Source organism: Rattus norvegicus, chromosome 10 (genome assembly GCF_021556685.1).
Source record: "Rattus norvegicus strain SHRSP/BbbUtx chromosome 10, alternate assembly SHRSP_T2T, whole genome shotgun sequence".
Classification (NCBI taxonomy): domain Eukaryota; kingdom Metazoa; phylum Chordata; class Mammalia; order Rodentia; family Muridae; genus Rattus; species Rattus norvegicus.
This window is the reverse complement of record NC_141543.1, coordinates 80,201,344-80,213,884: the sequence shown is the minus strand read 5'-3', so window position 1 is coordinate 80,213,884 and position 12,541 is coordinate 80,201,344. Positions and strand designations below refer to the sequence as shown.

At 43.4% G+C, this 12,541-nt stretch overlaps 1 protein-coding gene across 9 annotated transcripts in view; it reads left to right on the top strand.

The window, feature by feature from the left end:
• The window catches only part of Ankfn1 (ankyrin-repeat and fibronectin type III domain containing 1), a 348,355-nt gene that overhangs the window by 268,941 nt on the left and 66,873 nt on the right, over positions 1–12,541 (top strand). For all 9 annotated transcript variants that reach the window (XM_087569238.1, XM_087569239.1, NM_001447300.1 and 6 more), the window contains 2 exon segments: positions 5,239–5,336; positions 8,770–8,860. In XM_087569238.1, coding sequence (XP_087425364.1) covers positions 5,239–5,336; positions 8,770–8,860 — 189 coding nt within the window.

Here is a 12,541-nt window from a genome sequence, read left to right as displayed (position 1 = left end):
CTGTGTCGTCTTCATGTTTCAAAACAAACCAGCCTGAGACCCAGGAAAGTGTGCAGATCCCAGCACTCTGCAGCTTGCGATCTGCCTGCTAGAGATGACGGCCTCTGCTTGTTTACCCAAGTACTTCAGAGTCACGAATCTTGACACTGAATCAGAGACACTTTCTATCACATCAAAGGCTTCCTACGTGACAGGCCCAGGCTGTCCAGAGCTCTTTATCTTCCTAAACTTCTCAACTGTATTTTCTACAGCTGCCATCAAGTCACCGTGGTGTGAAGCTAGAACATTGCAGCCCTGTCTTAGTCCTTTTTCTGGTGCTAGAACAAAATATCCGAGGCTGGGTAATTTATCACAGAAAGAGGTTTTTATTATCAGGGTTCTGAAAGCCAAGAAGCCCAGATGCATTATACCAACAAAGACATCATGCTTCAACTCATAGCTGAAGGCAGAAATAAACAGAGGAAACAAAAACAGGAAGGACCACCTTGTCTTTAGACCATGACTCTTGTGGTAACTAATCAGGTCCCATAAGAGTTGAGCACTTCTTTGAGAGTAACATTGCTTCCTCTTAACCAAAGCATCTCTCAAGGGCACTTACTTCCCCTCCATCACTGGTACACTAGAGACCAAATTCATTATGGCCGGGACAAATCATACTCAAACCACAACAACTCAATGCTCTTGAATCCTAGGTAAAAAAATTAAATATTTGTTAAAGTCGCAAAGCTTGCCATTTGAACAGCCATAGTTATCTGAGCTACACACAAGACTTTAGGGGGCTCTGACACCTTCTTTTTGGTTTGTTTGCAGTTGTTATGAGCCACCGCACGGCTTCTGTTTCTCAAACTATACTGAGATGGTCTCTATGGTCTCTATCTTCAAATTATGTCTTATCTGGTTTTAACGTTCGTCTATGTAGCTCTAGTCCTCCGGGGATTTAGAGAATGCTTATATGTGGTTTCCTCAGAGCTATTCTAGGGAGTCTTAAACTACATACAGAGAACTCTCCAGAGGGAGCATCCTTGGTTTTCTGCCTGAATCCCCTCTTGCTTTCAAGGTGACTTCTGCCCACTACTCTGTCCTTCTGTCCTGTTCAAAAGCTGCTTCCATTTTCATGTAGATTCAGGCCAGAAAGAGTTTCCCTCCCTACCCGCCACCACCGTGACCATCCTTCCCCCAACCATGACCATTCCGTCCTCCCATGGAGGAGAAACACTGTCGGCAGCACAGAGCACACGGACTATCCCAACAAGGGAAACAATTTCCCTCTGATATGGATTGTTTTTCTCCAACTTCATTTTTGAAACTCAGATGAGTCACAGGATCTAATCAGACTACCGTGTGAGACCGGTGGTGAGCCCCAGAGCAGGACCTACTTCTGCATAAAACTGCTCTTGGTTTTGTTTTGTCTGACAAGAAGCCAGGTCCTCACATTCTACTGAGAGCTGCTTTTGTAAGTCACATCTTCAAGAGAGTATAAACACTTTTTATTCAGACAAAGATAGTGGTTCCTTTGGAAATATTGGGCATTGTATCTTGGAGCAAAGTCTTACTGACGGCTTGCCAAACACTCCATTAAAATCCCTACTGACCCTTCCTCTGATTTGAGGCTGTCATCTGAATTGTTGGACCGGAGTCCCAGCCCTTTCCTAGAAAACATCAACATGGGGCTCTGAGCTGGGGTCTCCCTCCTGTGGATCAGGATTTAGACAAGAATATCTCCTATTACTTGAAATCTTGGGTGACAGGGGTTGATCCTGGAGTTCCTACACACTGTTGACTGAGTGCTGTTGACTGAGTAGATGGCTCTCTGGCTGACTATGCCTGCTGTTGGCATAGGTCTGTCCCAGTGTGTGTGTCCCTTTGAGAGGGTTCCCATTTTGCAATCAGACTCAGGAGGCCCTTGTTCAACCATTGCATAACGTATGTGTGATCCGGGTCTTCAGAGTGTTGTTTCTCGTGCTCTGCATTAATGAATAGAAAGGAGCCTAGGAAATGGAGAATGGCTGTCCTAGCCAGTGATTTATCCAAGTCAGAAGAGCATCAGGCCTCTGTCTTCTCTGAACAGTTTCTGTGGGCTGCTTGATTGTGGTGCTTGGTACTTGCCTCCCAGAGACTCTGAAGCAATCCCAAGGAACAAAGAACAAAGAGAAGAGACAGGATGGGTGGAGAGAGCTCATCGCTGACACAGGAACTGGAGCAGTGGTTCTCAACCTGTGGGTCATGACCCCTCTGGGGGATAGAACACCCTTCCACAGGGTCAGCCCAAGACCAGCAGAAAACACAGATGTTTACATTATGATTCATAACAGTAGCAAGGTTACAGTTATGAAGTAGTAATGAACATAATTTCCTGGTTGGGGACCCATAAAATACAGCCCACAGCACAAGGGGCTGTATTAAGGGCTGCAGCGTTAGGAAGGTTGAGACCCCCTGGATTGGAGAAAGACAACTGAGTGGGGAAGTGGATGGACTGACTTGCTACTGCAGAGCGGGTGGATGTGGTCCGCCATTTCCTGTGTGGAAGCACATGGCGTCCTTTGTTTCTCAGACCTGTTTGAGTTCTTGGTTCCTAGAAACTAATCTCTTAGCCAGCTCTTTTCTGAGAGCAAGATCCAGGAATCCTCTCTCAGACGCTTTTCTAGGGAGACTGGCTTGGGGTCTTGTAAGGAACACCTGGGACAGGGCGGTCAGGGAGATTGGTTTCTAGAGTGTTCCCCAGTGTGTTGGTCTGTTCAAGTGTATTTGTGTACTTCCTTTTAAAGACTTTTTTCCCTTTCATGTGTACGTGTCAGTACCTGTATGTGTGTATGTTGTATATTATGTATGTACACATGTATGTAAGCATCAGATGTCCTGGAAGTAGACTTGCAGACAATAATTAGCTGTCGTGCAAGTGTTGGGAACCAAATTCATGACCTCTGTACATGCAGCCATTGCTCTGAACTGCTGATCTGTCGCTCTGTGAGTTCAAGGCCAGCCTGGACTACATAGTAAGTTCCAGGCCAGCCCTCATGGCATAGTGAGACTTTCTCTTTGAATGTCCACTGTCATTGGTTTGCTGTTCCTGCTGGTCTTTATTTTCAGTTCGGTGTGACATTCAACTCTGATTCCAGAGTTCGCTCAATTTCTCTTTAAGAGACTCTGCCTCTTCAAGAGATAATAGCAGATAATAAAACATTTTGAAAAAATTAATAAAATGTAATATATAATATATTATATATAATTATATATATATATGAAGACCATAGATATATATGGTTATATATAAAAGCCCATATATATATATGGTTATATATAAAAGACAACAATGAGGAAGCTTCTGCATATTGATGTTTGTAGTTACTGAGGTCTGTTCCTGGATTGCTATAATGGAAGGGGAAATGGGGAGCTGACAGGAGACATTATGGAAGTGGAAATTATGTTTGGTTATAAGGAAGTAGGGGGAAGACAAGGCAAGGATGCGGTGAAACTTTGGTTTGGTGGTTGGATAGATGTAAATTCAATTCAGTAACACTGAGTAAACACTCCTGGCATAGAGACCTGCTTAGGGGAAATTCAGACAAACCAGAGGCATGCGTGCACAGTTTTACAGGAGGAAGCTTAAGCACAAAGGAGAGCCCATATCTAGAGTCACACTTTTAAGACCCACGAGACACAAAAGAGAAGGCCAGCATCATGGGAGAGCACACAAGAAAAGACAACATCCCCCTACCCATCCTCCCGCCCATCTGCCCCAGCATCAACTGGAAAAGGGGAACCTTCAAGAAGAACTCAGAAACAGTCAAAGAGGTGGGAGAGACCTAGGAGAGCTATAACCCAGAAAAAGAAAACTGCAAAAAACTGAGGGAAGTTGAGGGGAGGGGGAATGCTCCTCATTGAGACTGCTCCAGTTATGGGAGCCCTGAGAAAGTTAGGGAGTGTGATGTCTAGGGAGTGAAGAAAGCAAGCTGGACTTAAGGGGGACAAACATGTAGGACAGGAAATGGAGACAGCATCTCCAAAAGGAGACACGGATGACCCCCAGAGCAGCAAACTGAGAGCCTAGACGTTAAGCTGTCGTGGAGAGTATGTCATTAGTCTTCATGTCTCGTTTGTGTCAAGAGGTCTTTCCGTGTGACTTCGGTTCCTCGGCTCCTGCTTCGGTGCTGCTTGCTTTTAGTCCCTCCTGGATGCAGAGTCATGTAAGACCCTAGCTAGCACCTGTGATGTTCATCTTCCTGGCTGTGGCCCATTGAACCAGCAGAAGATGCTATGAAAGGATCCACTCGCACAGTATGGTGGGATGTTGGAATTTGGTTTATTTCAGTATGGATGAATACCTTCTTTGGGGATGTCAGAGGAGAAGAGCACTGGACAGGTTAGCCACAGCTCCAGGAGACGCTCCTGAGAAAGGTTGAGAGGAGGCTGAGAGAGGGAAGCAGAAGAGGTTAGCGTAAAAGACACTGGAGGAAGAGGGTGTTTTCAGGAGGAGGCACTGGATGCGGAAATGAACAGAGAAGTGTCTTCATCTGAGATGAGAATTGTAACTCCAGAAAAAGAATTTTCAGTAAAAAAGGAGGCCAAGTCAGACTAAGAAAGTAATCAGTATCCTAAGGATCTGTTCGCAATGTGCATTCAGCAACTCATATGTTGGATTGTTCTGGTCAACGATCTACTATCTATGATGTGCCTGAGTGTGTGCTTGTGTGAACAGATACACAGTGTCTTTATATTGCAATGGTCTCACGGACGAAACTTAGCACCATTCACCCCGTTGGCACTTCAACAAAAGATGAGCCAAGTGGCTATGGCTCAGTGTATTGTGCTGACTTAGGTTTGTGTAAGTACAGTCTGCAATGCTCTCACAAGGGAATTACCTAACAGTGAGTTCTCAGAACACATCCCTGTCGTTAGCAAATGCATATTTAATATGCATAACGGCTCACATTGCAGACATCACAAAAGGCATGAATGCACAATATCATGTAAGTTGTATCAAGATTTAAAAACTCATAAGGCATAGAAAAGAGGATTGAGTTCTTTTTCTCTGGAAGGGGAGGCTCATTTTTTTTTTCTTGTTTAAGGTGACCTTGGAAAGAGCAACATCCAAGGAGCACTATGAGCTATGCGAGGATGGAGGCGGGGGTTGTTAGAGGCATTTCTCATAGCACTGCTTGTCACGTAACTGAATCTTGTCTTATTCTCCCCCCTTGCCCCCTCCCCCTGCCCCATCCTCCCTCTCCCCCCCTCCCTCAGTGGAATGGAGCACGTCTAAAGACTTTTCCCCTTTGGCTGGAGAGATCATCATGGACAACCTGCAGACCCTGAGGTGTACAATCACAGGACTCATCACGGTAGGTGTCCCCCTGATGGAGTTGACATCCTCTGCCTTTAGCCCGGGATGCCGGTAGCAGAAATCTACTCTCCCAAGCAACAGCCAACACCCGGGCCTCTGGCAACAACTGCCACTCGTTAAGCATGATATGTCTGGTATCCATAATCTGAGTCTGACAAAGGGGTGAGCAGACAGCATGAACCACTTTGTAAGCTGCCGTGTTCTGAGGAGATCAGAAAGAGCCTGGCCTCTTGCAAGCCTTGAAAGCGGCTGCTCCCTGGATCACAGTCTAATCTGCAGGGGGATCAAAGGCTCTGGGAGATCCAATTTTGACTCCCTGTCTGATGGTAAAAATAACAGCCTCATCTGGCCCTCACCCCCACCTCCTCATTGAGATCAGTCATCAATTGGAGTCACACAATTTCCTGAGAGAAATCCTTTTCCCCTGATTAAAAAGGAGAGGGAAAAAGAAGACTGCTTGAATCTACAGAAAAGAAACGTATACATGGCAGAGGTACAGTCTCTACAGAACATAAACCAACTATGGATGAAAAGCTAGAACCAGCCATGCTTATTTGTTTAACCAATCTAAACCCAAATACTGGTTATTTATGAAATACAAATGAATATCCAAAATGCAAAAAAATAAAATAAAAATAAAATAAAAATACCCAACTAATAATTAAAGAATTATTAGTAATCAAAAATCAACTCCTTAATGCCATAAAAAGATACTAGAGAAAATAGACCATTCTTTTAATAGTGGCTTTAAAGTTGAAGTCACATCAGAAAGTTGTTTTTTTTTTCAGATTAAGAAAACTCTGAATTTTTTCAAACAATTACAATTCAGAAGATATATATATATAATATGTATTTATATGTATGTGTGTAACATACTATGTATATACATTATATATGTATGTATAATTTTAATCAAGATCCTTTCAATGTAACCTTAAACTTTTAAAAGCCGATTCCTAATAATTAATATCTTAAGACTTTCACATGGGAGCAGCAGAAATTTCTGTTGTTTTCTTAGAGGTTAGCCAATTAGAATAGTTATCTGTATTATATAGTCCTGAAACCCAGCATTAAAAAGCCGCCGTCCAGCTTATTCTAAGAGAATTCTTGGTGGTTTGGTCACCACTAAGAATCGTGACTTTTAGTCCTAATCGCATGTCTACAGCAGAGAGCAGAACTGTGGATTACCAGAGCAAACAAAGCCACCCAAGTGGGTGGCCCCAGAGATTCTGTCAACCGAAGACTGGCTCCAACACTGTAGCTCGCATGGTGGAAGGAGGCCAGGCAGAACCCCAGAGGATTTCCATTGCCTAAAAGAAAAAGTGATATCATGACAAAAACGGAAAACTCTCCACGGAGAGATTCTCGGACATCTAAACTAGCTTCTCTGGGGACGAGGGTTTTCCACTTCACCATCCAATGAGAGCAACACAGACATTATCCTGAGCATATAAATGCCTGGAAGTGAATTTATAGTTCGAGGCCATCCCTATAACCCTGGCGTACATAAAATCCAATTTTCAATGTTAGAGAGAAAGGTGTCACCTTCATGATACGGTAAGGCAAGATCATTGAAATCCTAGAAAACTCTCCATGAAGACTTTTTAAAATACAAACATTTTACATTTACAGCAATCAATCATTCACCCAATCCTGGCTTCTCTAATGTCCCTTTGGTGTCACAGAGAAAATAAAATAAAAAGTAAGAAAAAAAAAAAAACAGGAGAAAATAAAACCTCAAAGCAAACATTAAAGCTATATAAAACATTTTAAAGAATTATTAGTAATCAAAAATCAACTCCTTAATGCCATAAAAAGATACTGGAGAAAATAGACCATTCTTTTAATAGTGGCTTTAAAGTTGAAGTCACATCAGAAAGTTGTTGTTTTTTTTTTCCCATGCTTGAACAGCTGAGTAAAAAGATGTCCCTTGAAGCACTATTTATTGTGGCACAATTGGGAAAGAATCCCAGAATCCACAAGTGAAGGACTGGTTGGAGTAAGGAGGGCACTGGCTCATCGTGAAGTACTATGCAGCCACGAAAAGGATTCGCCCTGCCTTTGAGGGCTAGTCTGCAACGACACTTACTGTACCTTGCTAATATTCTAAAGTAACTTGACCAGTGGCAGGAGCTTGGTGGCTGTTGCCTCTAGGGAGGAGAAAATATGTAGAAAAAGGTGAGGCGGGAGGTTGCTGTTGCTATTGAGCCTTGTAAGACTATGTGGGTTGTAAGAGTTTGTTGTTTTATGGTGTGTGTGTGTGTGTGTGTGTGTGTGTGTGTGTGTGTGTGTGTGTGTATGTGTGTGTGTGTTTTTGTGTGTGTGTGTGTCTCTGTGTGTGTGTATGTGAGTGTGTGTTTCTGTGTGTGTGTGTGTGTATGTGAGTGTGTGTGTATGTGAGTGTGTGTTTCTGTTTGTGTGTGTGTGTGTCTGTGTCTCTGTGTGAGTGTGTGTATGTGAGTGTGTGTTTCTGTGTGTGTGTATGTGTATGTGTGTGTGTGTCTGTGTGTGTGTGTGTGTCTGTGTGTGTGTGTATGTGAGTGTGTGTTTCTGTGTGTGTGTATGTGTATGTGTGTGTGTGTCTGTGTGTGTGTGTCTGTGTGTGTGTATGTGAGTGTGTGTTTCTGTGTGTGTGTATGTGTGTGTGTGTGTCTGTGTCTCTGTGTGTTTGTATGTGAGTGTGTGTTTCTGTGTGTGTGTATGTGTATGTGTGTGTGTCTGTGTGTGTGTGTATGTGAGTGTGTGTGTGTATGTGTGTGTGTGTCTGTGTCTGTGTGTGTGTATGTGAGTGTGTGTTTCTGTGTGTGTGTGTGTGTCTGTGTGTGTGTGTGTATGTGAGTGTGTGTTTCTGTGTGTGTGTGTGTATGTGTATGTGTGTGTGTCTGTGTGTGTGTGTATGTGAGTGTGTGTTTCTGTGTGTGTGTGTGTGTCTCTGTGTGTGTGTATGTGAGTGTGTGTTTCTGTGTGTGTGTATGTGTATGTGTATGTGTGTGTGTGTGTGTTTCTTGGACTTTTGGGGTTTTTTTTCTATTTTTATTTATTTTTTATTTTGATTGGTTTTTTGCTTGTTTGTTGGTATTCTCAAGTGAGGGAAAGGGCAAGTTTTTTGTGGCAAGGTAGTGATCTAAGAGCTGGGGAGAGAAAACTGTGATTGGAATAAGCTATATGAAAAATATTTTATACATACAAATGAATATATATGTGTGTGTGTGTGTGTGTAGAGAGAGAGAGAGAGACAGAGAGACAGAGAGACAGAGAGAAAGGAAGGGAGGGGAGGGAGAGAGGGAGGAGAAAGGGGAGCACTGGGAATCAGGAAAAATGACTATGATATTCCAATTATGAATTCTAGAAAGTACACAGAGACTAAGAGAAGCCTTCAAATGTGATGACTCGTAACGCCTGATGCAGTGTCCCCTTTCAATTCTTTGCAGGGCCAACAGTATTTTGTTCAAGTCTCAGCTTACAACATGAAAGGATGGGGACCAGCTCAGACCACCACGCCAGTGTGTGCCTCCCCCTCCAGTAGGTGGTAACTACCTCCAGGATGACAACATACTCAGCTACTCCAGGCCTTAGGTGTCCCTGCCAGCTCCCCTCCCCCACGGCCTCTCAGAGCAGCAGCTGGGCCACAGAAGGAGTAATCCCCTCTGTAGAAATGCTCATAGGAAGGCAGCTCACAGGAGAGAAGGGGGCAGTTGACACCCAACAGTTTGCTAACAACAGTGTCTTTCGTTAGTTGTACCCTTTGGAGGTTTACTGAAAAGCTCAGCTTCAACTCACCATCTGTAGAATGGGTTTGAATCATATCCTTCGCCAGGGCTTGGTGGGGATGGAGAAGACACTGAGTGGCCAGCCCGTTTTAGTGTTTGGCTTCCTTCCCTTGCCTGCAGTGAATACATCACATTGACATCCTAGAGAATGAAATCAAGCTCCTCCTACTTAACGACATTTAGCCAAAAGAAACGCTTTTTTCTTTTTTAAATCAAGTTACCCTGCCACAAATACAGTGTCTAACATTTTTAGTGGTGGCCGAGAAACTCAGCAAAGACCTCTTCCAGTCATTTGAAGAGTAATAATTTATGCCTGGTGTGTTTGTCATAACCCCCTGTTTGGTATAACCAGAAAATTTAATTAACAAGAACAAACATCTTCGGAGAGACAAAAGAGCAGACCCTTCTTTACGAGGAGCCCAGCACTCTGGGCTGTATTTTCATCTTTTCAAAAAGTTACTAACGTCATAGCCAAGAGGCCTGCCGTGCGTGTCTTGTAAGAGTGAGACCTGCCTAATCATTTGTGGAACACCTATCGCCCTCTGCCTCACTTCATACGTCTTGGGAGCTGGTTCAAGGAAACAAAGATGCAGATAAACAATTCTGCACAAAACATGCGCTGGAGCAGTTTATTAATAACTGCTAAATATCATGTGTAGCAAAGAAAACAAATGCCCTTTACTAGTGTAATGGTGAAGTGTAGATTACTGGCATCCATTATAAAGAGCCAAGGATGATCAATCACTAAAAAATATGTAAAACCCATTGTGGAGGGATGTAAAAACAATCCTACACTACAGCCATGATGATGATGATGATGATGATGATGATGATGATGATGATGATGATGATGATGATGATGATGTAGAAACTTGATTCATTTAACCATTACTTTACCTATAATTACCTAGAGTGTGTCTAGATCACTATCAAAATTTATCCCTCAGAGGACTGAGGAGATGGTTGACTTGGTAAAGTTCAAGCAAGGAGTCCTGTGTTGGATCCCCAAAACCCACACAAGAAAGCCAGGTATGGTTTTATAATGCCAGTTCCGTTGTGGGGACAGAAACAGAAGGAGCCTTGGGCAGCCTAGCAAAGTCCAGACTCTGTGAGAGATCCTGTCTCCAAAACCAAGATAGAAGGCAACTAAGGAAGATGCCCAAGTTTCATCTCTGGCCTACACATGTACACACGCGCGCGCGCGCGCGCGCACACACACACACACACACACACACACACAACACAACACACAACACACAACACACATACAACACATAACACACACTTACTTTAAGAGTAGATACTTAAGTTATGAGTTTATGTGCTTTCTGGATTTTTTTTTCAACTATTCCGACAACCTTTTACCCAAGACAAACTATGAATCAGGTGATAAATTTTGAGCTTTACGTGCAGTGTCTCTCCTTACCCTCACAGAAGTCCCACATCTTCCTTACTGCCTTGTGGATAGCACCACTGTCATTATCGTCTGTAACATCATCATCATCTGAGATAACCTTTGTAACACTCATTAGTTCAGGGCATTACCCTAAGAACTTTATACGGGAGCCTTGATCTCTTTGATGATGACGGAGCTCTTAACATAGAGGCATATTTACGGACTCCAGCTTTCTGAACTGTAATTCAGATGGCAGTTTTCTCTGAGGTCACGTCACCGGCACAGAGCTGAACTGTGAGCCAAACCTGAATTTTGTCAAGACCCTTCCATGTCTCCTACAGGAACTAGAGCCCTGTTATCAAGCAGAGGAGTAGGCTGAAGGCCAGTCAACCAGGCCTACCTCCTCCAGTAGCATTGAGTGGTCCTGCAGGATATACACAGCCTTGGACCACCTTGGACCACCAATGCCAGTGCACTCCAAGGCCCCTGATTCCCCTTTCATTTGATGATTTCATCGTTAGTCTTGTTTGAACATTTCCATCGCTGAAGAATTATCAGAAACACGCACTGGGAATTGCAAGACTAAGACTAAGGAACCAATCCCATTGAAAATGGCAGGTGTGTGTGTATTATTAGAGGTGGAACAATAGAAGCACACACACACACACACACACACACACACACACACACATATTAGCCTGTTACCATGGAAACACAGGAGGGGAAACTGATTCCAAAGGCACCTCCCACACAAATTCATATGAGGCATTAACTTCTAAAGCTCAAATGTTGGGGTTCTATAAGCCACACATTCAGTTCGGACCCCATGTGTAGACCTCTCTCTGGAATGACAAGAACGGTTGTTCGGGGCTTAGAGGAGTGGTTTATGTATTGGTAATTAGCGTAGTGAATAGCAACGCTTTCTAAAGCAGTGGGTCTGATTAGCAAGGGAGCTGGCAAAGAACCGAAGGCTTCACATATGGTTAGAGTTGCGGTAAACATGCCATATCACTTGGAAAGAACAATATAAAAACACTCTCATTCTATTTATAAACAGACTATGACATTGTGATGTAACATGTATCAGTGTTTAGATATTTACTAGAGGACAATGTACTCTAACATGACAGAGTAATTGGAAATTTGGTAATATGTTCCAGTAAGCTATAAAACTTTTTTTTACATTTTTACAAAAGGCCTTAATGTGTTTTTATAGACTTATGTTATATGGTACAGTACATAATAAGAGAAAAGCACCCAGACAGGCTTGTCTGAGTTACGATCAGGAAAGCCTTGATATGGCCAGTGAGTGTAAGCTCTGCATTGTGTTGTGACTGAAGTGTCTCATTACCAGAACAGTGAGCTGTATTATGTGGGACAATCTGCTCTTTTCTTACCATGCAAAGTTTATTCCTGTCAGGTCCCTTATTTCTTAATATATTTTCAATTTTCTCCCTCATCCCTGAAGTCTCCTATTTTTTGTGTAGTCATCAGAACTTTCCAAACATCTGTGAGAAAAAAAAGAAAGAAAGAAAGGGAAAAAAAAACCCTCATTCTTTCCAAAATGTTGGCATTGTTCAGTGCTCGCTTGGGCTGCAGTTGAGCGTTCGCAAGTTCCTTACGTATCGTAAAGTCATCGGAGCCAGCCCACCTCCAATGTAATAGGGCTAAGCTGAAAAGCTGAGGCCCATTCCACCGGTCCCCACTCCGCCCCCTCTACCGATGACAGCATTAAGACTCAATAGAACGCAGTAGCAAGTTGAGGTGTGTGTGCTAACCCAGCCATCCAGAAGAGTTCCGTGAGCACAGGCTCCTGCTCACCCGCACTGTGCCACGGGCACTTGAGAGGTAGGCCTCCCACCACAGCAACGATGACTCGTGCGAGTCCGTGAGGGTAACGTTTATTCTGTGTCCAGATACAAGTCATGCCATAAATGCTCTAAAGGCCTCTGGCAGCTCTTGCCCTGAACTGCAAATGTGCCAGCCTTCCTGAACACCCTCGTACATGCACTCCCAATGCCTCGCCAGTGGTATAAC